This window comes from Lampetra fluviatilis, chromosome 39 (genome assembly GCF_964198595.1).
Source record: "Lampetra fluviatilis chromosome 39, kcLamFluv1.1, whole genome shotgun sequence".
In the NCBI taxonomy this organism is placed as follows: domain Eukaryota; kingdom Metazoa; phylum Chordata; class Hyperoartia; order Petromyzontiformes; family Petromyzontidae; genus Lampetra; species Lampetra fluviatilis.
In genome coordinates, this window is record NC_136313.1 from 1,230,752 (window position 1) to 1,256,213 (window position 25,462).

The following is a 25,462-nucleotide window of genomic DNA, read 5'->3' on the forward strand; positions in this document are numbered from 1 at the left end:
TTAGCACTCCACGATGCAAACCTGGTGACCTGAGTTCGATTGCCGCTCACGGTCTACACGAGTGGCGATTATCAGAATCCGATCTGGGCCTCCCCTAGGTTGACTCAGCAGCCAATACGTACCTGGTGCGGTGTGTGCCGTGCCGGCCTCTATAGGTGCCGCTCGCTAACAGCATTTGCCCCAACAGTCTGTTAAGGCTACACGGGGGATCTTTGTCTTTGTGTGCGTATAGCGCATTGCATGCAAGGGGGGAGCAGTGGTGCGTTGTTCACCGGCGGTGCCGCGTATCTCGTGGCCCCGGGTTTAATAGCACGAGGCGGGATTGTTATTGGACCTTGACCGACCGGGCCTTCCTTAGGTTGACTCGGCCTAAGGCGAAGCACCTGGTGGCGTGTCAGCATCAGCGCTGGCTGGACGACGGCTGCCCCGGTGCGAACGCTGCCCACGCCGCTCCTCCCCGTGCAGTGGGCAGCCTCGGCAGGCGCCCGTTAGGAGCGGCGCTTATCCCGAAACGCCTTGAACAATTAACGGGGCAATCTGCGTCTTTTTCGCGCGCCCGTGTGTGCGCACGCCAAAGTGCAGCATCGACCTAAACCCTTTATAGACAGCCGACCCTGCCATTTCCTCTCTCTCTGCGCCCCTAAAACCCCTCTAGGCCCACGGTGATAAAACCTCGGCAGAGTGGCAGGGTGGCGGTGGGGTGGGGGGCACCTGGGCGTTTGGGCCTTTTAATGGAGGGTGCGCGTGTGTGCGTATGCATCGCTGTGGCGCTCGCCCCTAAATCACGCCCGCTCCACTCGGCCCAGCCTTCCCCAGGGTTAAGCTTCGTCCTGGATCGATGCGCATGGATACTGCGAGAGCTTCACGGGGGGGGGGGGGGGGTTCACGTGACAACTTTATGAATTAGCGGTGTCGGGTGGAGAAGGGTTTACGACACACTGTGTACTTGTGCGATCCGAACCACAATAAAAACAACCCATTATGAACGACGGTGTTGGTCGCGAAGGCCCTCGCGCATCTTAAAAAAGCTCTCAGAGCACGGAAGTAGCGTCTTGCTTGTCCGATACACGGTTGGCGCACGGCGGCCCGCGGTGTTGTTTCGAGGGTTTACGGCACCCGGCGGGTACCGGGAGCCGGCACCCCGGCCGGACGCGTGCGCTCGCGCCGGACGGCACGGCGGTTTAACAATCGGTCCGTCGTCCCGGTCGGGTGGTGGCGGACGCGGGGGCTGGGGCGTTCCGTGCTTGCGGCGGGCACACCGCTCGCGTGCGTGGCCGGGTGTCGGTGCGACCACCCCGCTATCGTCCTCCCGCGCGAGGCCCGGTCATGCGAAGTTGGCCGGGGCACGTCGGGGCCGGCGTGTGTGTGTCGCTGCGACGCGCCCCGCTCCGGGTTCATTTCGCAGACCTCCGTCCCGAGTCTTGATCAGAGCGCCATGCCCTACTGCGGCCGCCCAGAACGCTCTTTCCTTCCGTTATTAGGAAGCCACTAGCAGCTGTGCACTTTTAAATCACCATCTAGATTGACACAACTCGCTTCTTTGGAACTGCTTGTTGTTGTGTTCAGTTAGTTGTCCTTCCCCCGCACCTCCGATGAGGATGGTTGGCTACGTCTGGTGCGAAAGAAGTTCAATATACATACACACGCGCGAACACGTACACGCGCGCGCTCACAGGCACCGGCTGTCACAGACGCTGTCAGTTCATCGACTTTGTTTATTCACTCCAAGAGCCCCAGGCGTTTGTGATGAATGCGGCACGATAACAAAGGGTTCTGTGCGAGCACGTTTGCGATGCGATATAGAGGCCATTGTTCCCTCATTATGTCTTTAAATATTCGCCCTCAAGTGAATAACACTCTCCATGTCCAGAATTCAATGAGGATGTCAGCCGACGAGCGTTTTTGCCTGGCAGGATGTCTCCACCTGGTCGTTCAGAGACAGTGGAACTTGGGTCTCATTAATTCTTGAACGCGCAGTGACAGTTTAATTCGCGGTGGTGCTCATCCGTGGAGTTGGCCGCCGTTAACCTTTTCAAAGTTTGGCCTTGCACGTGCCGTCGGTCGGCTGACCTTTTCCGTGACGGTGTAGATTTTGCCTCCGCGCTGGCTGGGTCGGGCTGCTCTGCACGATCGGTACGCGAGTTGCCGTGCAAGCGGACGATGCGGCGTGGACGATCGGGGCCCGTGCCGACACTACACACGCGCGTTTCCCCTCCGTTAACGGTGGTGCCGAGGAGAAACTAAATTGTCATCCTCGGATCGGAAGGAAGCCTCTCTGACCTGCCCACTAGGCCGGGACGAGGGTGGTGAGAAGGGGGATTGTGCCCGCTGGCTATAGAATCAATCAAAGGGTGCATTTAACGGGAATACAACTGAAGCACGCACCTTCCCGACGTCCCCCCTGGACGCGAGAGTCGGTAACGTTGCGACCGCGGTCGTTTTTGTGTCCGCCGCCGAGAATTGTGGGTGAATCGACGGGGACGTGCCGGATGTTAATTGTCGCTCATTAGGCTGCGCTCGTAGATCCAGGGATTTCACGGTCTCACAACGGGACCCTAATTGTCTGGGCTGCCTCCTGCCACTGTGCGTACATCCCTCGATTGTGAATACATTCGTTTGTATTAGTCGTGTTGATTTGGTGCAACACGTTTCGCGGAAGGCTGGGCTCGCAGGGGCGATCTGTGCGCACAAGGCACCACCGACAACGCTTTATTAGCAGTAGCTTAATTGTTTAAACAATATTTGCAATGTTTAATTTTAATGCAGAGCAGGAAAAAAGCGCATCTGAAAGCATGGACGGATGTTAATGAAACGCTCGCACTTGGTCGACACCGAGATGGGAAAGCGAGCCCCCCCCCCCGCCTCCCCAAGGTGAATAGTGCCGAAAGTGCCATCAATTCGGTGTCTGTACCGTGGCGACGATGTAAAGAAAATAGAGATCTCTCAAATACCCGGAACATTCTGTAAATATAGCTGTTTTTTTTTTAACGACGCAAGATGGGGAACTGGGCTGTGGCTCCGTTGCACGAGCCGGTATCGGAAACTCGGACGAGCTCGAGCTCTGGGACGTCATTCGCTTTGCGCTGGGAGACCGTCAGGGCAGACAGCGTCGCTAGCGGCGAGGTGCGGTAGCAGCATCGGTGGCTTGGCCGATGATTTTTTAAATGTTCTCCGTCCTCTACGAATGTGTGCCGACACGGCCCACTGCCCATTGCCTCTGCCGTCCCCTCACCTGCTTTGCCAGCTGCCCTCGGGTTCGACGCCGCCGCCAATGCATCGAGGGTCTGTCGGCTCGAGCGGCAGTCGCTTCCTCCCCGTGAACGCAACGCGCGCGAGCCGCCCGAGTGCTGCCCGAGTGCTGCCCGAGCGAGGCCGCTGGCCGCCACGCTTGATCCTCAGACAGAAGCGGGAGAATGAGTGGCGGAGGGGGATGGTGAAGCACAGCACCGGGGAGGCAGAGGCGAGGGGGGGCGCGGTGAGTTTGAAGTTTGAGGTGCCAATGTCGATGACCGTTGTTACTGCGCACGGTCCCGCGTGGCGTGACTCTGGCCGGGCGTGAGCGTGACGCGACGCATGGAGGCTCTCTGACCGCGAGCGTCTCTGGGTGGCTGGGCTGATGCGTGGTCAGGGCGCTGAGATTCAAGAAACGTTGCCCCGTTGTTTCAAAAGTGCGGTGACGGGCAGCGTCGCGTGCTTTTAATTGGCGCAGGAATCTCGCTCGGCCGCCGTGTGGACGGCGTGGCGACGATGGCCCCCGGTGTCTGACCGCAGGCGCGCTCGCGTCCTTCCCGCAGGCTCGGCGGCGCCGGGATTCGCCACCGCGCTGCGCTTCGTCACGGAGCCCTCGGACACCGTGGCGGTGCGTGCCTCCTCGGCTCGGCTCAACTGCTCGGCGCGGCCGGAGCGAGCGCCGGGCACCGCCGGCGAGGACGACGTGGGGCCCGCCGTGCGCGTGGAGTGGAAGCGCGACGGGGTCTTCCTGGCGCTACCGCTGCAGGCCGAGGGTGAGCAGCAGCAGCAGGAGGAGCGCAGGGTGGTGCTGGCGAGCGGCGCACTGCTGCTGCGCTCCGTGCAGCACGGGAGGGGCAGCCGCTCGGACGAAGGCCGCTACGAGTGCGTTGCCACGGCTCCTGGCATCGGCACCATCGTGAGCCGCGCTGCCCGGCTCTCCATCGCCGGTACGAGCACGCACGGGCACGCACGGGCACGCATGGGCACATGAGCACATGAGCACGCACGGGCACGCACGGGCACACACGGGCACATGGGCACGCACGGGCACAGGCAGACAGGGCCACTTATGAGCATGCACGAGCATGGACGAGCAAGTTTGCACTATCCACACGTGTGTGTCATTGCGTTGGGTGTGCAGTTCCATATGAGGGTCATTTTGGTTGTAATTTTGTCTTTGTGTGGCTGTAATTGTGTGTGTGTGTAATCGTTATTTTCTTAGAATGTTGATTAAATGTGAATTAAATTCATATTTTTTCAGGAATTAAACTATCATTTAGTTTTACGAGTCACATTAGTCACAACGTCACGATGTGTTGCTGAACGGACGACACGGTGACCGCGTCACGGCAACTCGAGCAGCCACCGAGAGCGCGGGGGAAGGAACGAGGGGCGAGAGAACACGAGCGCAGTCGTTCCCCATGCCCCCGGTTGCCCTTTCGTGAAGCCTCGAGCACTTGCGCGCAGGTAATTGCCTTCTCGGTAAACATTGCGGGGGGGCGGGGGCGGAGTTTTGATTGCATTAGCTCACACCTCGAGACTGTGGAGAGCGGTTAAACTCTGCGGCAGCGCGTGCCAAGCGATGGTGTCTTCACGCGCGTCTTGTGCCGCTCCTTCCCTCGCGCATTGTTGCATTGCACGGCCACGGTCGGGCGACGCAATGCAGCGCGGCCGGTCTCGTCGCCCGTAATGAACGCCGACGGCACAAATATCCGGTTGCTCGCATTTTGCCAACGATGGACAAACACAAGAGGTCTTTCTCCTTTTGCTTTGGTTTTTGTTTGACGAGAGCCCTGCACAAAGTAACGAACCTGAACAGAAGCCCAAACTCGCTGCTGCTGGGGTTTTTAGAGAAGGGGCTGGGGGAGATAGTTTTGGGCTCGCCCATCGGCCTCGGCTCGGTGTCAAAGCCAGGCACCGCGTCCGGCAGGTGCCGCGTTCGGACACGGTGCCGGCCGCCGGCAACGCGTCGCCGGATCCGTGTAAACAGAATCGATGAGTTAATTTCCTCGCGCTTTACAGCGTGTGTCGGTGCCACCCGCGCCCGTCTGCCGAGCTGCGGTAATGACGTCTGATTGTATTGGCGGATAATTAATCTTATTCTGCAGACCAGGGAGGGGGCGCGAGCGGTCGATATCGCCCGCGGGCCCCCACCGCGCACGCGTGCGCTGCCGTGTAAATGACACCCGTTGGTTAGCGGGGCGTTCGGATTCACCGCTGCCCTCGTCCGGACAGCCCCGTCACCCCGGCCTTCTTTAGAATTACAAATTCATCATCATCAGCATCAGCCATGATCAACCTCCCCCGCCCACCCCTCCAATCCGTCATCATCTCTCACACTCCTGCGATGTAACAATGTGCATCGCACACCTGCACAATGCTAATTCCATCACTCCATCTCCGTGGTGGGCGTGCTCTTGGCCCCGCATTCCCCACCCCTCCCGTCTGCCGCTCTTTCAAGACTCTCGCACACCGGCCACCATTATCTCTTCTAGCCACGTGGCTTGCCGCCCCCGAACTTGTTTGTTAGAGGGCGGCATTCACTCGGCAAACCAAGGTAGAAAACCGAATTTACCGGAGTTTGTTCTCTGCTCCACGTTTGCCTCTATGACTCTCGCCGCAATCCCAAGCAATCATCTCTCCGTGCTTTTCACTGCCAAGCAAAATATCGCTCAAGAGCCTCAACCTGACACGAAGACAAAGACCCGCCGAGGAGCCTACACACGCTGTTGGGGCAAGTGCTGTTAGCAAACAGCAGCTGTGAAGGCCGGCAGTGGTGCATATAAAACACGGTGTGACCAGGACCACACTCGGCCACCTTTGCCTCACACCAATGTACGTATGTTGAACTTTTTTTGCACCGTACGTAGCTAACCGTGCTAATCGGAGGTGCGGGGTGGGCAAGAAACTAAACCCACAAAAAGCAAAGGTTGATCGACAGACGCCCCAGGCGGGGCGGTCAAAGGGGAATCGGAGTCGAGCAGCGGAGCGTCGCGTAAGCGCTTGACGGAGCCGCGATTGGTCTGCGCGTGCCAAACAGAACAGGGAGCGCACGCTCGAGAGAATCTCCCCGCCAGCCCCGCGTGGCGGCGGAGCGACGGGCGGCGGTGGCGACGTCGGAGGGGGATGGGCCGGGCGGCTGGAGGGGCGGCATCCCGGCGCTACGAGCGGAGCGGCGGCCGCGACGATCGGCACGGGGCGCCGGCTCGCGAGGCGCCGTGTTCCCCCGATCGGGGCGTTCAAACCGCCCAGTCGAGGGCAGCCACCGCTGGCTGCGCTGTCAACTGAGGTTGGGAGAGCAGAGCGAGCGGGAGGAGGGAGCGCGGGGAGCAATAGTCGGGCAAAGCCGCCGGGCGCGAGTCGACGTCGGTGCGGGATGTTTGGAGGCGGCCAGGGAGGTCGTGGAGTGGATGCGCAGAGGCCAGCGAAGGCACCCAGAGAAGCCGCGGGACCTATCCGCTGCTAGCAGTCAGGCGGCCCAGCACGAGCTTTCCGCGCCACGCTGACTTGTGGAGAAGGGGAGTCGGGTGTGCGGCGATGAGAAGGAGAGCGGACTGGCCGCTGCCGAGTGCTGCCTTTGTCCCGCAGAGGGGCCGCTCCGCTCTGCAGCTCTGGGGGAGGGGGGGAGGGCACAACGTGGGGATCGTAAAATAATAATCCCGGGCACAGCCGAGGGAGGGTGCAGCAGAAACACGTGGGCCCTGAAAGGAGCAATAAAGGCAGCTTGCATAATCATTGCAGGGAAAGTTGAACAAAAAAACGTTGCCGATAGAGCTGATGGGGGTCTGTGAGTGCGGCAGGTGAAAGGTCACGTCCTGCAGTTGGCGGTGTGGTGCGGTGCCGTGCGGGATTGACTTGCCGTGGAGGCGGAGGATTCTTCGACGTGCGGTCGCCCAGCGGGCGGCTTCCATTTCGGCGAGTGAGCAAAGAGGCGAGCGTGGCGGCGTTTACGTTTCACTTCCGGGAAACACGCAGTCGGTCGCGTGGCTAATTGTGGCGGGATTTGCACGGGGTGCACAATTTGAACGCGCGAGTCGTGCGAGACCTCTATTGTAAATCGTCAAACCTCGGCACGGAGGTCGTTATCCTCAATGATAACAATGGGGAGGAGGAGGAAGTGGTGGGTGCAGGGCAGGTGCAGTGCAACTCAAACAAACAAACTACAAACTGTTTTTATTTTACCATACAAGGCCCCACTGAGCTTATGTAGCTCTCTTTCAGAAGCGACCTCACAAATGATAGCACAATCACGTGGAGATTTGTCGCAGCCAAATACTCGAAACGCGTGTTTATAACGACCACGGGAAGAGAGAGAGACACGCAAACTCCAAGTATACAATCGTCAGGGTCAGGATTGAACCCACGACCCCCTGTATACCAGGCAAGGTAGTTAACATCTCATAGCCACAGTGATGATGATGAGAGAGAGACACCCAAACTCCAAATATACAGCAGGCGTCAGGGTCAGGATTGAACCCACGACCTCCTGTATACCAGGCGAGGTAGTTAACATCTCCTAGCCACCGTGACTTTATGAGACGCTCGGTTTCCGACAAACTCCCACCCTGTGCGCATGAACACTCAAAACGCGACGTTCGCAGTTAATAATAAAATTATTATGTGGGGGTGAGGCTTCTCCCCCCACCGTCTGGCGCTGGTGGAGCTGGCACGGCGCTTCCTTTGGGCCCAGGCCACCATCGCAAGGCCCCGCCGAGTAACCATGGCGACGCCGACAACGCCGACAATGAGGGCGACGACGGGTCCCCTGCTCGCCGTTGCGAGGCAGCGTCCCGGAGGAGGGTCTCCCTCGCGAGCGTCCCGCTCGTCAATATCTACCCCCCACCCCACCCCCACCTTGTTAAAGAGTCAGGAGGGGTTGTGGAATGTCCACCAAGATGAGCGCCGAGGCGCTGGGACGCCGCGTGGCAGGAAACTGGTCAGGCGGCCCGCAACGCCGACTTGGTGAGAGCGACCGTTCGTCCCAAGAGCATTGCCGAGCGTTGCCGCGCCGGCCTAGGTATCCCGCGGTATTCGTGACTTTTCGATCTTTGCAGATTGCAATCGGCAAGCTATATACAGTCGAGCGAAATGCAACGTTGAAACGGGTGTTTTTGTTGGGTTCCCCCGAGTTGCATAGCAGCGACATGCAATACCCCGGTAACTCGAGTCCCGGGCTGCAATAACAGCGCGCTGCGCCACCCCTCGTGCTCCTCCGTTCCAAAGCTTTTACAGGAGCCCGACCTTTTTTATTGTTTTTTTTTTTAAGTGGCGGAGAAGATGAATGTGCCCCGCGCGCTAGAGTTACATTAGGCGGGCAGGAATTTTCTGAGCAACGGAATCTCACTCAACTGAGCAAACACAACCTTTTGCCGTGAAAACTCTTCTCCCCTTCGAGCCACCGCTGCGTCGCCACCCCTCCTCCCCCCCCTCCCCTCCCCTCCCCCCACCGCTCCCCACCACAGCCATCTCAGCGCCCACCTCCCATCAACCGCCATCCTCACGCGTTCCGCCCGCCCGTCTGGTCTCTCGCTCTCAGGAATGCCACAGAGACCGGCGTGATGGATGAGCGCCCGACTCGCCCGCCCGCCTGTCCTCCTTTCCGCTCGCCGCCCCGACCGCCCTCTCGCCTGCCCGCCGTGTGAATGCGCCCGCGTTTTTCCCGAGGCCCGATTTCGAGCGCTCGCTTTCCACTGCCCTCCCGCCCCCCCCACCCCTCCGCAATCTCCTTTATTGACCTTGGACGTAGAACGCGGACACGTATTTTGCTAATTAACAAAGTTAATTTGCGAGCGTGTCACCCCGTGTCGCCGCCGGCGATGGAGATCTTGAGGGAGGGGGGCGGCAGCAGCGTCGCCTTCCCCCGAGGGTTGAATGTCTCCGGATATGTCGGTGATTGCCGGAGCGTTGAAGTCGCGTGCCGTGAGAATGCTCTTAGAATATGCCACCGGAGTCCGCGAACGCGCACCTCCGTGCGTCTTCGAGGTACCGCCGGTGTGCACGCGGCTGTGCCGTGTGCGGGCGGCCCTCGGGAATTACTTTCGGTGCCGGGATAAACGGGGGCGTCCCGCGGCGGAGGGGACGACGCTCGCGCGCGGGGACTTTTAACATGCAAAGTCGACCGCAACTCCCCCAGACGACTCTGCGTGGACGCTGGGCTCCTCCCCCGCATCAGGGCCCTCTGTCAATGAGACGCAAGCACACACGCACCAGTGCCTTGCTCGGCCTCGGGGTGACTGCTGGAGTTGGCCCAATGTATGCTCATCCACCTTGGTTATGTGACGCTGAGTGACGTCAGTGACGCTGAGTGACGCTGAGTGACGCTGAGTGACGCTGAGTGAGGTTGCTGAGTGAGGCTGATTGAGGCTGCTGAGTGAGGCTGAGTGCCGTGAGTCGTACTCGGTGACGCCGTGAGGGCCGTGCGTGAGTGTCGTGCTGAGCTCGAGCGTCCTTGCCGTACAGGAGCGGTGCGCGTGGCGGCCGGCCCGGGCCACGTGTCGGTGCACGCCGGCGACGGCGCGGTGCTGCCGTGCGAGGTGAGCGGGGAGCCGCGGCCGTCGGTGCGGTGGATCAAGGACGTCGGGGAGCCGGGCGGGGAGCCGGGCGCGGCGCGCCGAGTTGTAACGCTGCCAGACGGGGCCCTGCAGATCTCCCGCGCCGAGCCCTCCGACGCCGGCACCTACCGATGCGTGGCGGAGAACGCGGCGTTCTCCCGGACGGGCGACGACATCCGACTCACGGTGGTGCCTGGTACGACGCGGGGGGACGTGGTGTTTGAGGTCGCCGTCAGCATCGTCATCATCATCGTCGTAATCGTCGTAATCGCCGCGGTCGTCAATCACAACCAGCAGCAGTAGCAGCAGCAGCATCAGCAATAGCGTTTGCATTTGCAGCAGCTTCTCAAGCTGACAAAGTTGTCTGAAACGTTGCATTAAATCCCACCACGTACGTTTTGTATTCACCGCGGTGCGCGTGTTTTTTCGATGTAAAGCTTTCGTTACTGCAGGGATTCATCTTCTTGGTTCTTTCGGTAAAGTCACGTAGAAGCGAAATAATAAAATAATAAAAATAAAACAATACAATTCTCACGACGTTTCGGCACAACGCAAGCAGCCGTCCTCAGGTGAAGAACAGGTCTGTCGGAAAGGCAGCGTCTGAATGCGTGCGCGTGTGTATTTGCGCGTGCGCGTGTGTGCGCAGAGCCGGGGGTTGCTCGGCGGGCCGCCTTCCTGCGCGTGCCCAAGGACGTGGAGGCGCTGCTGGGCCAGGCCGCCATGCTGGAGTGCTCGGCCAGTGGGTTTCCCCGGCCCACTGTCCGGTGGGAGAAGGGAGGCAAGGCCGTGCACGAGAGGTGAGACGCCCAGCCTGGGCGGGGGCCACACTCGGCGCTCGTAGGGCCCGCTGCCTTTGGGCGCTGCGAGGCCACGGGCACGCGACGCCCGGTCCACGCGACGCGAGATGTTGACTACCTCGCCTGGTGCGCAAGAGCTCGTGGGTTCGATCCCGGCCCCGACGCCTGTGTGTTCTCTCTGTGGTTGCGTGGATTTTTCTCCAGGTCCTCCACATTTAGAATCAAGTGCGTTGTAGAGTATTTGGCTGCTATACATTTGCACATGATAAGCCACTTAATTGGGCTATATAGCTCAGTTAGCCTTAGCTGGTAAAATGATTATATTTTTTTAGTTTTATTCACAGCGACCCCGAGAATGACCCTCGCCTTGACCTGATAGTCCAGCATCAATCCTGGTGTCACTTGAACGGTTTTTTCCACCTAAATATGTCGGAAGCGGTATCTTGTACACCTTCTATGGAACACCCACGGTATGCCGAATGCTCAATGGAATAACCGCTCGGCGGAAAGTCGACAGCTGCTGTCGTATGGGTAGACGCGGCCCCGGCATAGCAACGTGGAACCGTCATCAGATGTTCTCGGTAGCCGGCGGCCGAGATGGCACCACAGCTCATGAGATGTTGGCTGGCGACGGTGCCCACTGATGCCAAGCGCTCGACGCCCCATCCCCCTCATCCCCCCACCCCACCCCACCCCCCACCCCCCCACCCCACCCCCCGCAGCGAGCACGTGAAGGTGGTGGGCGGGGGCCACCTGCTCGTGGAGGTCGTGACCCCGGGGGACACGGGGCTCTACTCCTGCACCGTCGGGGAGGGCGCCGACACCATGCAGGCCAGCGCCGTGCTCACCGTACACGGTGAGACTCCACCTCTTCACCCAGCCTCCTCCTCCACCTCCTCACCCAGCCTCCACCTCCTCCTCACCCAGCCTCTTCTCTCACACCCTCACTGCCCAATCCTCCCTCGCATCCACACAGCCGCCTCTTCTCTCCTCTGCGCACGCACTAACAGGCACAGACACAGACAGAGATTCCCCATATACCCTGAACAGGCTGTTGGGACATGTGCTGTTTGCGAGCACCTATGAAGGCCGGCACAGCAACACGAGGGGGTTGGTGGCCAGCACTATGCCCGCCCGCCTTTGTCTCCATAGCGGCGATGAGTCGACCTTATTAGAGGCTAGGGGAGGCCCGAGTCTGGTTTAGATAATTGTCTGCACATGCGCACGCACGCACGCGCATGCACACACGTCACCGTGGCTACTGAGTCCAGCAGGGGGAAGGAAACGGTGGCGCGGTGTGATGGCATCATTGGCATTATGACCTCTCGACCTTCACCCTCAGCGGTGGGGAACGTTGTCCTGTGGTTGAAAACAGGATTTTCAAATATCCTTAGCGGTCAGCCACACACACCAAGGTCACTTCTGTGACCGCATGAGGTCCGCGCGGTGAGGGAAGTGACTGTGGGTTGTTTCCAAGTGGTGGGCCTTGTTAGTGGCCACGCTGAACTGGTCGCAGGCCGTAGGTTTCCCCCACCCCTGATCTGTAACCTCTCCCCCCCCATTTGTGTTGTGCCGCTTCGTGTGACGCGGACAGCCGATTCGATCGTTGCCAATTTCCCATTTTAGCCTCTTCGTCATCGAAAAAGACAGACAGTCGTGGAATCGTGACTGCTGTCTGTTTGTTTGTCAGCATGCCGGCGGCTATAATGCCTATATGGGAACTTGTAGGGAACCGTTTGTCAGGCAACGCGGTCATGGCTGGGTTTGGCGGACCGAGGTGCATTAATCGTCCATCGCGGCAATCGATGTCCTAATCGGCTTCGTCGTTGTACACGTGGGGTGGGGGGGGGTTGATCGCAACAAACGCGGGCGTGTGTGAAGAACACGAGGGGTCGTTAGATTTGAGGCTGACACAGTCTGGGGTCGTGGTGAAGCATGCAAACAAGCATGCTCTGATAATATACGCATTAAAGGAAGGCTGTCTCTGGTGTAGGCCAATCGCTTTCAAAGACAATGCATATTTTATACGAGCATGCTTGTTTGCATTGTTTTGCCACAAATATGTGTGGTTAATGCAGACCTGATGCCTTGCAAAGGGGTATCTATTTAGGGTTTGAACATTTTACTCCTGTTTAATTTCCAGAAAGGGTAAAAACCTATCCTTGCTTTATTTTTTATTTTCATCATTTTGATACTGGCAAAAAAGGTCCCGTAGATAATGGGTATTTAAGATTTTTTTTTTATTCAATAGTCTTCGAAGAGCTCAATCCAAGTGGACAAAGCCCTGAGTGAGTTGGCGACCTCGCCCCCGGCATGTCACTTGGCTATCTCCACCGCCATTTCAGTTGAATTTCATTGCGCAAATTGAATCGCTCGCGAGCAATTAGGCGTTCGATTGTTCACCAATATTACAGCGCGCTACGTGGGTGCGTTAGCAGCTTTTATCTATTTAAACGCAATTATTGGGTGTAAGTTGCCACTCAATATTGCCGAATTTAATCGCGTGAATTAAATTGTCGCGCGCACGTCTGGCTTCGCGCAGTCGGGGGTTCCCGTCCCTCCCGTCGAAGACGATGTTTTGAGAGAAACATTTTAAAATACCGTACTCTCGTGGCAATCCAGGTTTGAGTTCCGTTCGTAGTCTCTCATTCACGACGGTGCTCCACGCGCGCCGGCTCGTTCGCCGATAGCGACGGCAGTGGCAGACGGGGTTTAGTCGACGCCGGTGGCCGCGGTGGGATCCTTTGGCCCCCTTCCCGTGAGCGGTGCGGTCTCATCCGTTATAGGAATTGACGAGGTGGAATTGCTTACGAGGATAATTGTGACGATGATGATGATAATTGTGATTAGCACAACGATGAATAATAGTTTGAAGGTTTGATGATGATGATGAAGATGGCGATTAAGGTAACTGTTATGATGGTAATAAGGAGCAGAGTCATGGTGAAGATGAAGCTACGGATATTGGTGAGTTTGGTTTTGGTGATGAAGGTGACGAATTATTCTGGGTCTCAGAGTCCCACGGAGAGACTTCCCGTGAGCCACTCGATCACCTGTGTCCTGAGAGCCCATTAGTAGCTCGTTCTCCCATTAGCATTATCGCAGCTGAAACACAGCGTGGTGCTTCAAAATGTTTTGAACGCTTCTGAGACTTAGCAACAAAACCACGAGAAATGTGCTGCCACCGGGCTCTGGAGACCACCTGGAGAAGATTCCAGGCACGCGTTGACAACGATGGCGAACAAGTGGAGACTTTGACTTTTTGAAGATATTAACATACATTAGTTATCACGTTACAGTGCATTGTCCGTTCTTTTTCCATTAAAAACGATAGTCCCATATAAGTGTTAACATTTTTTTGAAGCACCCTGTATCCCCCCGTCCCACCGCACGTTTCCAGCTCAAGGGCACCTCTCCGAGGCCTGCCTAGGAAGGCCCACAACAAACAAAAAAGAGTCCGCGCGGCCCGAGCGATCGCTTTTCATTTCTGTTACCGACCCCGCCGCGTTGCCGTTGTCTTGGCCGGTGCCGGCCTCCCAGGGTCCCTGCCTCCATCAATTATTTACTCCTCGCGAGTTCATTGGGGACTGCTCCCTCCGCCGCCCCCTCGCGCTCGCTCCGGAGGAAACCAGCTGAGCACTTTGCGAGCGGTGCGTGCGCTTTTGCGAGACGCTGTTTTTTTTTTAAACAAAATAAAAATCAATAAATTAAATTCCACAGCTGGCAATCGCGTTGTGCGGCACCACCACCACCACCCCCACGCACCGCCCCCGAATCTGCAGGATGCCTGAAAGCCGCTGCTACCGCTACTGCCGCTTAAGTAAAGGTCATTAATTAAGTCGCACAGCATGAGCCCTGGAGCCAAAAGGTTCCTGAATTAAAGATGTGACGCGGTCGAGTGTTTTTGTTAGCGCTGCTGGTGATGGTGGAGCTCGCTCGCCAATCTTGAAGGCGGAAAAGAAATGAGCGGTGTCGCGAGTGAGGCTACGGAGGGGGAGATGGACATGCATTGATTCTCCTGTCCAGTATTCCTTCGGGGCTAATGAGAAGATTAGAGAACGTTGATGCGGGGTGGAGGGGGTGGTGCTCGTGCTGCTCGTGGGGCCTCCAGGACAAAGGGGATGTTACTGTTGTTGTTGTTGTTGTTCCCTTAACCCAGGAGATGAAATAGAAACATTGGGACGCTTTAAACAACAAATGGCCTTTCTCGCAAGGGCACACCTGTGTCACGCGTGCCCCCCCCTCCCCCCGGCCTAGGAAGACAAAGGTGGTTGGGCATGGTGCTGGCCACACAAATCCATATTTTCCTCCACTGGCTTGAATAGGCCCTTGCAAATAATGCTTACCCCCCCGCACCTCTGATTAACACGGTTGGCTACGTACATGTATGTACATGTATGTACATGTACGTACATGTATGTACATGTACGTACATGTATGTACATGTACGTAAATGTATGCACATGCTCCTCTATGGGTAAATCTCTGCGGGCCGGCAACCATTCAGGAGTGGCTGGCGCTGCCCGTGCGCACGGGGCACAGGCTCAACGGCGCCAGTGCATCTGGGCAGCCCTGGCATCCTGCCTCGTGCCAGCCACAGCACCGTGGGCATTTGAAATCAACTCTGTCGATGCGCCCATTTACGATCGCACCTCTGCTGGCTTCGTGCGTGCGCTAATGAGCAGCAGTCGACTGAAAGATCTTTCACTGTGTTGCTGAATTATAATCAAGCGCTGGCGTGGTGAGCGGGTAGTCGTACAACGAGCAACCTTCTTGATGTGAATTACTGCATTGAGCCGGGCCTTGCATTGCCGTGCTCGTCAGCTGCTCTGTGCGTGCGTCCCGCCACGCACCGCTTAACTAGCTAAGAGCAGGAGCATCACGGTAAGTAAATGTCCTTATGTCTATAACTGCTTCACCATGAACGCTATTATTCAGCGTAGATAAAGTGACATTTTCACGACGCGATTAGCTCAATGCAAAGCATTAAATGAGAATGTTTTGCATAATGGCCTCGCTCGCAGGCTGACATCAAGTGCGGATTCTGATAACACGGTGGATGGCGTGGGTCTGAACGGTCGCGCGCGGTGTGCCGGTGAATGATGCGAACGCTGCTGTCCCACAGCTCCCCCGCGGTTCTCGTTCCCCCCGCGGGACGTGCTGGCGCACGAGGGCGCGGATGTGGAGCTGGCGTGCGGCGTGGAGGGGAACCCCGCGCCCTCCATCAAGTGGCTTAAAAACGGCGACACCGTCATTCCCGGCGACTACTTCCACATCGCGGTGAGAACCGCGGCCCGTGGCCTTCACGGCCCCCCCCCCCCCCCCCCCTTGTCAATCCGCGGCCGGACGAAGGCCTTCCCACGACGTGTCGGTCGGAGGGCTCGTTTGACCATCACGCTGGTCACCATGCTGGTCATTGCAGGTTGGTGAAGGGGGCGGGGTGGGGGGGGAGCCCCGGGACCGGATTCGATGTTGCTCGCAGGGGAGCAAATCCGGGGTGCCGGGTGCATCGCGTCGTGTGTGCCAACCACACCGCCGCCACTCCACTGCGATCAATATTAATTGCCCTCAATCCAGGAGAGTCTGACTCATTGTACAGACTCTAATTGGGCTGCTGGGCCAATTCGTTATCGGTGTTAACGACCTGCTCCCTTGCGATGCTGCAACGCGCTCCTGACGCAGCGGGCGGTCTCATGTCGTGGAGACCTTTGCGACCCCGATTTTGACCACTTACGCTTGCATACGTTTGACGATTGTTATATATTAATTATACCACAATAATAATATAACCATAATAATGAGTGTGATTACACCGTGAAAATACCACGTAAATAATTCAAATAATAATTATGAAAACAGCAATAATTATCATAATCATTATATATTATATTACACACAAGGGACAGGCACGGGCAGAATTCCCTCGCCACCCATCGTCCGCGCAGAGCCCTTGGCGACGGAGCAAGCAGGGGAGCAAGCCCCTCGCCCGCTCGCACCGCTCGACCGCTCGCACCGATACTTTCGCGGCTGTGCCCACGACTCGAGCGTAACGTGCGAGAGAGAGACGCGGGCCCTGTGCATTGACGCTTTCCGCCGCGGTCTAGGAGGAGCACACGCTCAAGATTCTCGGCGTCGTCAAGTCGGACGAAGGGATGTACCAGTGCGTCGCGGAGAACGAGCACGGGAACGTGCAGGCGGGCGCGCGGCTCCTCGTCGCAGACAGAGGTGAGTGACCCCCCCACCCCCTTGCAGCGCGCGGCGCGGGAGAGCTGGGCTGCACAAGATTTAATTTAGTTGTTTTATTTGATTTTGTTTTCACCTACGTGACTTTACCGAAAAAACCAAAGAGTAAAGATACTCAAGGCGTCGAGACACAAGTCGCGGCCCTGGCACCTGGGCGGTACGGAGCGTGGCGCCCAACGCCTCGGGCGAAGAAGGGATGAGTCTAGCCGCGACCCTTCGTGCCGCCGGACGGCGGTTCATCTGGACGCGACGCCGCGTATATCTGCCTTTCAAATAGCCTGCTCGACGATGAGGCCTGCACTGCTTCTGCTGCTATATAAAAAAAAATGCGGCAACAAATGGCGGCTAATGGCGTGTAATTGTGCCTCCCGGAAAGTCAAATTGCGAGCGCTTAATAGCTTTTAAGAAATAGCCATTTAAAATTCTTCGTTACAAAGTGGCTCGCGAAAAAAAACGGGGGGGAGGAGGAAAACAACATCGCAATAAAGAACACGTGACCCGTCGCTCGCCACATTTGCGGCTACCGCGGGGGTGTGTGCGGCACGAACGCAAACAACAGCGCCTCTTCACGGCGGTTGCACTCAAGCCGTGGGTCCCCCCACCACCACCACCCCCCCCACCCCCATGAGCCGGTCCGGTGAAGGCGTTTAGAATTCTTTACATTCGGAGGAAACGGCCAAGACCGATAACTTGGAGAGCAAATTAAGGAAGTCTATCGGCAGCAATCAGAGTTATGGGAGAAGCACTGCGAGCCAGACTGCACAGCTGCTTTGCTTTAAAGGCAACAATAAAAGTGCAATCCACAGCTGCGGCCATCCCAGCAGTCCTTGCAGGCATCCCTCTCTCTCGCGGGCTCGCCGATGATCGTATTTACCTGTGAACGCAACGACACAACGCCCTCTCTGGTTATGGCGTTCAACGCGTGATCGCATTCAACATGCGATCGCGCGACGTTAAATTGTCCTGTCCGTGGGAATGGCGCGAGAGCTGACTGTGCTCGGAGAAATACCAATCCATCGCGGCGCTTAACGCCAGCACCCAAAGAGAAACCCGACTCCTTGTCCCTCTGCCGTTGGTGCCCCCTGCTTTTGCGTTCGATGTCGCGGTTTGGATTCGTGTTTTTGGATGGTCGTGCGGGATCTGTTTTGGTGTTTGGGATTGTGTCTGCGTGTGCGTGTGGGGATCGGTGTGCACATAGCCTGGCACAAGCGCCGTGGTGACGTCACATCCACTGAATGGCGAATGGCGGTTGTTGTTGTTGTGGGGAGCGGTGGCGCAGCGGTTAGCGCGCCGCGCTGCAAACCCAGCAACCTCGAGTCCGATTCCTGCTCACGGCCGACACCGGTGACGATTGTCTGAACCGGTCCTGGGCCCTCCCCTAGGTCCGCTCGCCCTCAAACGAGTAACCGGTGTGGTGCGTGGGAAACGTCGCCACTGGGGAGACACCCCCTTCGTGCGCCACGCCGACCTTCGTAGGTGCTGCTCGCAAGAACGGCACTTTGTCCAAACCGCTTGTTCCAGGCTGCACGGTGGTGGGGGGGGTGGGGGGAGCCTTTGTCTTCTGAGCGCGGGCTCTCGTGTTCGGCGTGTCCGTGTGTTCAGTTTTAAGAAGGGGAAGAAAAAAAACCCTGCGGTGGCGGCGGCGGTGAAGGAATGCGGCGGCGCTTCCTGGCCGCCGCGCTGCTGCTGCTCGTGGAGCGGCGGGCGCTGTGTGGGGGGGTGGGGGCTGTGTGGGGGGGGGGGTTACGCCGAGTCGCCCCCATTAGCTCCCATTACGAAGCCCTCGTCGGGACGGTTCACTCGGCCTCACTCGTCGCGAGCGCGCGCCAGTTCCCGGGGCTACGCCAGAGAGTTGTGCGCTCACGCGACGACGCCGCCGCCGCCGCCGCCGCCCTGTGCGTGGAAGGGTACTGGCGGGTGTTCGTGTTGTCGAGTCGTTTGCCAACCCAGTTAAAAACGACAACGACAACGACAACGACACGTGTTCAACAAAAACAACAACAACCCCACGTGTTCCTCACGTCGTCCCTAATGTTCCTAAGGCCGCTTGGCTGCATTGATTTTTTAGTTAAATCGAGTTTGACCCAGAAGGCGGATTGTTTACAAGGAATACGAATTCAATCGAGACGCAAAAGCCGTACTTTTTACTTTTTTCACTGGTTCGTTGGTGGCGGCTTTCGTGGTAATCCGATCCGGCCCCGGCGTCTCGGCAGTTGTGAACGGCACTCGGGACGGTGGGAGCTCACGTTCTGGTTGAGGGTTGACTCGGCGAATAACCCTTCCGGAGAATGATAAAACGAGCACCGCTTTTTGGGGGAAGTCAACTGGTTGTCCAGTGGAGAAACTCGCTCCCGCCAAAGGAATGTGGAATTTCCGCCCGCTGTAGCGGGAAATTGCTTTGACTTTTTTCCGTAAACCTTATGTGTTCATAGCTACACGAGAAAACCTCTCAAATCTCGTTTCGACACACCCCACCACCTCCGATTAGCGCGGTTGGCTCCGTGCGGTACGAAACAAGTTCCACATACAAATAAACACTCGAACATGTGGCCTCCCTTGTGCCGCACGGCGTGGCTCCGCTGGCAGGCGGCCTCTTTCTCGGCCGTGAGAGATGCCGCCGCCGCCTTCCCGGCTCGTTGGGCCGATCTCTCGTGCAGGCCCTGACGCCCGTGGCCCCTGGCAGGGCTCCACGCCGGCGGTGGGGAGCGGCGGTAACGGTGTGGCGGCGCCGGCCCGGCCAGGCCGTGCCGCGGTTGTTGCGCGCCGGTGTTTTGACGCGGCGTGGGCACGGGGAGAAAGGGCTGAGCCTGGGGAGGTAGCTCCTGAGTCCACAGATGTGACGAGTCACTTCTCAGCCACCGTCTCCTGAAAGAAAATACCGAATCATAATAATTCACAGCCCTTTTCCAGTCCACTGCCGGATGAAGGCCTCCCCTAAACTGTCGGTCACGAGGGCTGCGTTGGCCGTACTTCACCACGCTGGTCAGTGCGGGTCGAAGGGTGGAGGCTCAGGACTGGTTCAGATATCACCCCGCCGCTGATCTTAGCCGCGGCCGGGAATCTAACTCGTGTTGCTTGCCCTCCTTCAACACCCGTGGCCCGCGTAGTCGAACAACTCCCTCCTCTCCCCCCTCCCCCCATGACCGACGTGGCATGGGGAGGCGTTCACCCGAGGCGTCGCACCACCCGTGGCCGCGGGTTGGGCACGCGTGCTCCGACCCCATCGCGCTCGAACCTTCACTGCGCAGGTCGAACGGCGGATCGTAGAAATCGCGGCCGTGAACGTCCGAGTCGATTTTTTGCGGCTGCCGCCGCGATCGGCTTTCCCCGTCGTCACGTTCTTTTGAACGGTTTGGATTCGGGTTGCCGCGCTCGTGCTGTTTCTTGCGTGCGTGCATCGAGGGTTTTTACTTGTGGGATTGGTAGAGTGGGCATGGTGGGGCAGTTCCATCGGCAGGCTGAGAGAGAGACTAATATTGGCGTAGGCCTTGTAACGCGAGCCTCGCTCTGCGCCCGGAGGAGGCTTCTCAGCTGTTGGTCCCAGCATCTACCTATAAGCTAACGAAAACTCTTTATGAACTATGTGTATTTAACCAGGTGAGACCCACTGAGCTATATAATAGCCCTTTTATTTCAGAAGCGACCTGGCTATCGCAAATGATTGATGAACGAAAATGTGGCTCATCACGTGGAAATTTATAGCAGCCAAACACCCTCGAAACGCACGCTTCTGAATGTGGTGGGAACAAACCGGAGGACCCGGAGAAAAATCCACGCCACCACTGGGAGAGAGAGACACGCAAACTCCAATTATACAGCAGGCGTCAGGGTTGGGACCTAACCCACAACCTCCTGTATACCAGGCGAGGTGGTTAACGCCTCGCCACCGTGGCGCCCCAACCACCTCTGGGGTTGAGCAGCTGCTGCAGTCCGCTTTGTTGACGTGGGTGCCGTCCGCCTCTCGCAACTCCCCCCTGCGGCTCTGCTCAAGATAACAAACAAGGACGTCGTCAGTTCTACGGAACAATCTCCGTTCAACGGCAACAACAACAACAACAGCGCCAACGATAGCGCCAGCGATAGCATCAGCGATGAGGTGACAGTAGTGGATTTTATTTGAACGCGGAATTCGTATGTGCCAAACGAGCCGTGTGCACATAGGGGGGTGGGGGGGCACTCGGCGCATCTATGCGCTGGCTGACGTGGAAATCTGGCTCTGGCCTAAAGCCCCCCGTGGAGCGGCGAGTTTGAGAGCTCCGGGCCAAAGAGTGTGAGCTGCCAGTTGTCCGTTTGGCACAAACACCCCCCCCACTCCCCATCTCTCACCCACACTCCACTCGCCGCCGCCCCCTCAACGCGGTGCCAAAAACCATCGCCGCACGGTAACAACTCTGCTTTTACTGAGATAGCAGCAGCAACAGCAGCACCAGTAGCACCAGTGGCCCCGATTTCCGCATGCATAAACCATCTCACGAACTCCGGTCATCCTCGCAGTGGCTTCTGGCTAACCATCGAACTAAGACGGTCACTGCATCGCGCGCCTTCAGACGCGCTTTTGCGGACGTCTGGAACGCTCTGCCTTCCGGTATTAGGAAGCCATTGGAGCTATTCACTTTTAAATCAGCGAGATTGAAAACTCATCTCATTTATAACTGCTTTCTGTGTTTAGTTTGTTGTCCTTCCCCCACACCTCCTATTAGCACGGTTGGCTACGTACGGTGCGAAAGAAGTTCAACGTACTGTACATATATATGCGCAGCAGTTGCTCACAGAGGTGCTCTCAAAAATGTGCAAAAAAACCCCAGCACCTTTCAGGTTCTTAAGACTCTCCCGAGCCGGTGTCGGGTTTCTGTGATCCTCGTTGATAAGGCAGGGTCCGGTTCTCGCCCACCCACCCACCCACTCCCTGGCCGTGTCGTTCCACGCCGAGTGCCGGGCTTGAGTCCTCACTTTTAAGCGCGGGCGCGCGGGGAGTTATCACCAGGGAACATCGCCGCGGTTCTCCTGGGGACGCGCAGTCGTAACCCGACACACATACACGCGCGCGCGCAAGCAGGGCCCGCTCGGTGCACGCTGATGGACGCGTTCACAAAGCGACATCGCACAGAACACAAAAAGAAAAGAAGCTGAACGCTTTGTCTGTGGGGGGGCGGGGGGCAGAGAGACGCAGCGTGGATGGAGGGTTGCGCCGGCGAGCGCCGATCGCTTGACTCTTCATTTTAGCGACAGGCCTTCTCGTTATCAACAGCAACGGTAATCAGTGCGATTCATATCCGCGCGCAGAATTCGTGCGGCGAGCTGCCAAAGGCCCAGAGGCGAATGCCGGAGATATGCTCGAGGGCAAAAATCAATCAAAAGCGTTCGAAAGGTAATTGCCAATAACAGAAGTGACTTTTTATAACGGGAACCGCGTGGGGGAGACGTGGCACTCGCCAGAACGTACGCTGAGATTTCATTGGAGTGGGGAATCGTGGGAAGCGGAGCACGGGCGTTGATCACGACGACTGTGGGATGGATGACATTGGAGGATGGTTAACATTTCGGACTTGTGAAGAGGTTGTTGGGAGAAAGGCAGGAAATATGGAATCTTAAGAAGAACATCCTCTGAGTCGAAGATGGAACCCGAACTGGTGATGGTGCGGGCCTCGCCCCCCTATTAGTGATGGTGGGGGCCTCGCTCCCCTATTAGTGATGGTGGGGGCCTCGCCCCCCTATTAGTGATGGTGGGGGCCTCGCCCCCCTATTAGTGATGGTGGGGGCCTCGCTCCCCTATTAGTGATGGTGGGGGCCTCGCCCCCCTATTAGTGATGGTGGGGGCCTCGCCCCCCTATTAGTGATGGTGGGGGCCTCGCCCCCCTATTAGTGATGGTGGGGGCCTCGCTCCCCTATTAGTGATGGTGGGGGCCTCGCTCCCCTATTAGTGATGGTGGGGGCCTCGCCCCCCTATTAGTGATGGTGGGGGCCTCGCTCCCCTATTAGTGATGGTGGGGGCCTCGCCCCCCTATTAGTGATGGTGGGGGCCTCGCCCCCCTATTAGTGATGGTGGGGGCCTCGCCCCCCTATTAGTGATGGTGGGGGCCTCGCCCCCCTATTAGTGATGGTGGGGGCCTCGCTCCCCTATTAGTGATGGTGGGGGCCTCGCTCCCCTATTAGTGATGGTGGGGGCCTCGCCCCCCTATTAGTGACGGTGGGGGCCTCGCCCCACTATTAGTGACGGTGGGGGCCTCGCCCCCCTATTAGTGACGGTGGGGGCCTCGCCCCCCTATTAGTGACGGTGGGGGCCTCGCCCCCCTATTAGTGATGGTGGGGGCCTCGCTCCCCTATTAGTGATGGTGGGGGCCTCGCTCCCCTATTAGTGATGGTGGGGGCCTCGCCCCCCTATTAGTGATGGTGGGGGCCTCGCTCCCCTATTAGTGATGGTGGGGGCCTCGCCCCCCTATTAGTGATGGTGGGGGCCTCGCTCCCCTATTAGTGATGGTGGGGGCCTCGCCCCCCTATTAGTGATGGTGGGGGCCTCGCCCCCATATTAGTGATGGTGGGGGCCTCGCTCCCCTATTAGTGATGGTGGGGGCCTCGCTCCCCTATTAGTGATGGTGGGGGCCTCGATCCCCTATTAGTGATGGTGGGGGCCTCGATCCCCTATTAGTGATGGTGGGGGCCTCGATCCCCTATTAGTGATGGTGGGGGCCTCGCTCCCCTATTAGTGATGGTGGGGGCCTCGCTCCCCTATTAGTGATGGTGGGGGCCTCGCTCCCCTATGTCCTGAGCGTGTGCATGACCAGCGGCGTGTGTGGCATCGCCGTGGGGGTCGTGATGGGACGCCCTCGCTTGCGCGTGTGTGTGTGCGGTCGCCGCCTTTGTTGTGGGTTCACGTCTCCGCGCGTCGTTCCCATCGTGCCTTCATATTTTTTTTGCCTAAAGTTCGGAATGTTGTGCATTCGTAGCCGCGCTCCCGTGACCCTATTTCCACGCCCGCGCGCGCAGCCCGCGCGCCCTGCGTCCGCTCCGTGCGTTCGCGTTGAGGCCGACGAGAGGGTGTGCGGTTCTGATCCGCAACTCGTTCATCGCCGGTGTTGTCGGGGAGATCTGGCGAGGAGAAGAAGGGAAAGAAGGGGTGCTAATGGGGTGGTAGACGTGCAGTCTGGGATGCTGGGCGCGTCGGCTAAGCCCTGGAGGGGGGAGTGGGAAGAATGGATTGGGGGGGGGGGAGGTGTTGGTGGGGTGCCGGGTGTGAGGAGGAGGGGTACCTGTGGGGGAGGGGAGATGAGGCTGTAATAGTTGGGGGGGGAGGGGAGGAGTTGAGGGTGGGGGGGGGTTGTGCCGGATTGCTCAAATTAGAGGTGCCTGCCCCCACACGCTCATTTTGCCTAATTAGTCACGCCCGTGCAAGCAATGGCTAGCATCTGGCCTTGCCAGGGACAGGAAACAGCAGCAGCAGCAGCAGCAGACTCTCCTCCGTATGCACTGCCAGACCCCACGTGTGCTGCTTGCTGCTGGCCGTGCCATAATCGCATTTTCTCAGGCCGCAGAGGGGCGAGCGGCCCAGGTCCGCCGTGGCGAGATGTTGACTACCTCGCCCGGTGTACGGGAGGTCGTACGTTCGATCACGACCCCTGACGCCCGCTGTATATTTGGAGTTTGTGTGTGACTCTCTCTCTCGACCCCCGTGGTCACGTAGATTTTTTCCTCTGGGCCCTCCGTGCCAATTCGTTACTAGTACAGCACACCGGTGTGTTGGAGAGCAAATCCACAACATTTACAATCTGAGCACGACGTTTTGTCAGTAATTACAACTAGCTTCATCAGGCGACAGCCAGATTTGTGGAGAAATCCTTCTCGTATATTTACGCGATCTAACCCAAAAAACCTATTTTATGGGTGATATTGGTCGCGAAAGCCTGCTACGTGTGAAAATCAGTCTGCGTGTTTTCGAGTATTTGCCTGTTGATGTCAATGTCCACGTGACGATGAACCACTTTGTTGGGCTGTCATTCGTGATAGGCAGGCCGCTTTCTGAAACAGAGCCTCACACTCGTGAACACACTCAAACGGAGGCCGTCTCAGCCACGCACGTGACACTTGACACGCTGACACCCAGACACGCGCCCAGACACCCACAGACCCTCGCACAAAGGGCCAAACAAAGACAAAGATCCCCATTGGAGCCGTGATAGGCTGTCGGGGTAACTGCTGTTAGCGAGCACCTATCAAGTTTGGAACGGCACACGAGGGGGTGTGTGGTCAACACCACACCCGGCCGCCTTTGTCTCTTCAGTGGCGATATTTACACATCATTTGGGGCTGAGTCGACCTAGGGGAGGCCCAGGACCGGTTCAGATTATCGTCACTTGTGTTGACCGTGAGCGGGAATGGAACCCGGGATGGCCGGGTTCGTAACACTAACCGCCACACCACCAATACACACACGACGCTGACACACAGACACACAGACCCTTACACGCTCACCATAGGGGACTGTTTGTCCAGCTTGAAGCTCAAATCAATTTTCACCCACAGCCCCTGGGAGCTAATCTCCTGGGCTCCCCTCCCCCACCCAGCAGCCCCCAACGCTTCAGGAGGACCACGAGGCGGCGATGTTTTATGCATGAGATGATTAGCCCAGCAGGAACCAAGGGAGGG

At 58.0% G+C, this 25,462-nt stretch overlaps 1 protein-coding gene and 1 long non-coding RNA gene across 5 annotated transcripts in view; both read left to right on the forward strand.

Annotated features, from left to right (window-relative positions):
• Positions 1–3,438, forward strand: part of LOC144946015 (uncharacterized) — a 30,210-nt gene extending 26,772 nt beyond the window's left edge. The window contains exon 3 of the long non-coding RNA XR_013639736.1: positions 3,245–3,438. This is a non-coding gene — a long non-coding RNA (uncharacterized LOC144946015). The remainder of the gene's footprint in view (positions 1–3,244) is intronic.
• LOC144945833 (neogenin-like) overlaps positions 1–25,462 on the forward strand; it is a 99,641-nt gene that overhangs the window by 31,198 nt on the left and 42,981 nt on the right. For all 4 annotated transcript variants that reach the window (XM_078874383.1, XM_078874386.1, XM_078874385.1 and 1 more), the window contains exons 2-7: positions 3,795–4,178; positions 9,691–9,978; positions 10,429–10,579; positions 11,302–11,435; positions 15,705–15,859; positions 16,684–16,804. In XM_078874383.1, the coding sequence (XP_078730509.1) occupies positions 3,795–4,178; positions 9,691–9,978; positions 10,429–10,579; positions 11,302–11,435; positions 15,705–15,859; positions 16,684–16,804 (1,233 nt within the window). The remainder of the gene's footprint in view (positions 1–3,794; positions 4,179–9,690; positions 9,979–10,428; positions 10,580–11,301; positions 11,436–15,704; positions 15,860–16,683; positions 16,805–25,462) is intronic.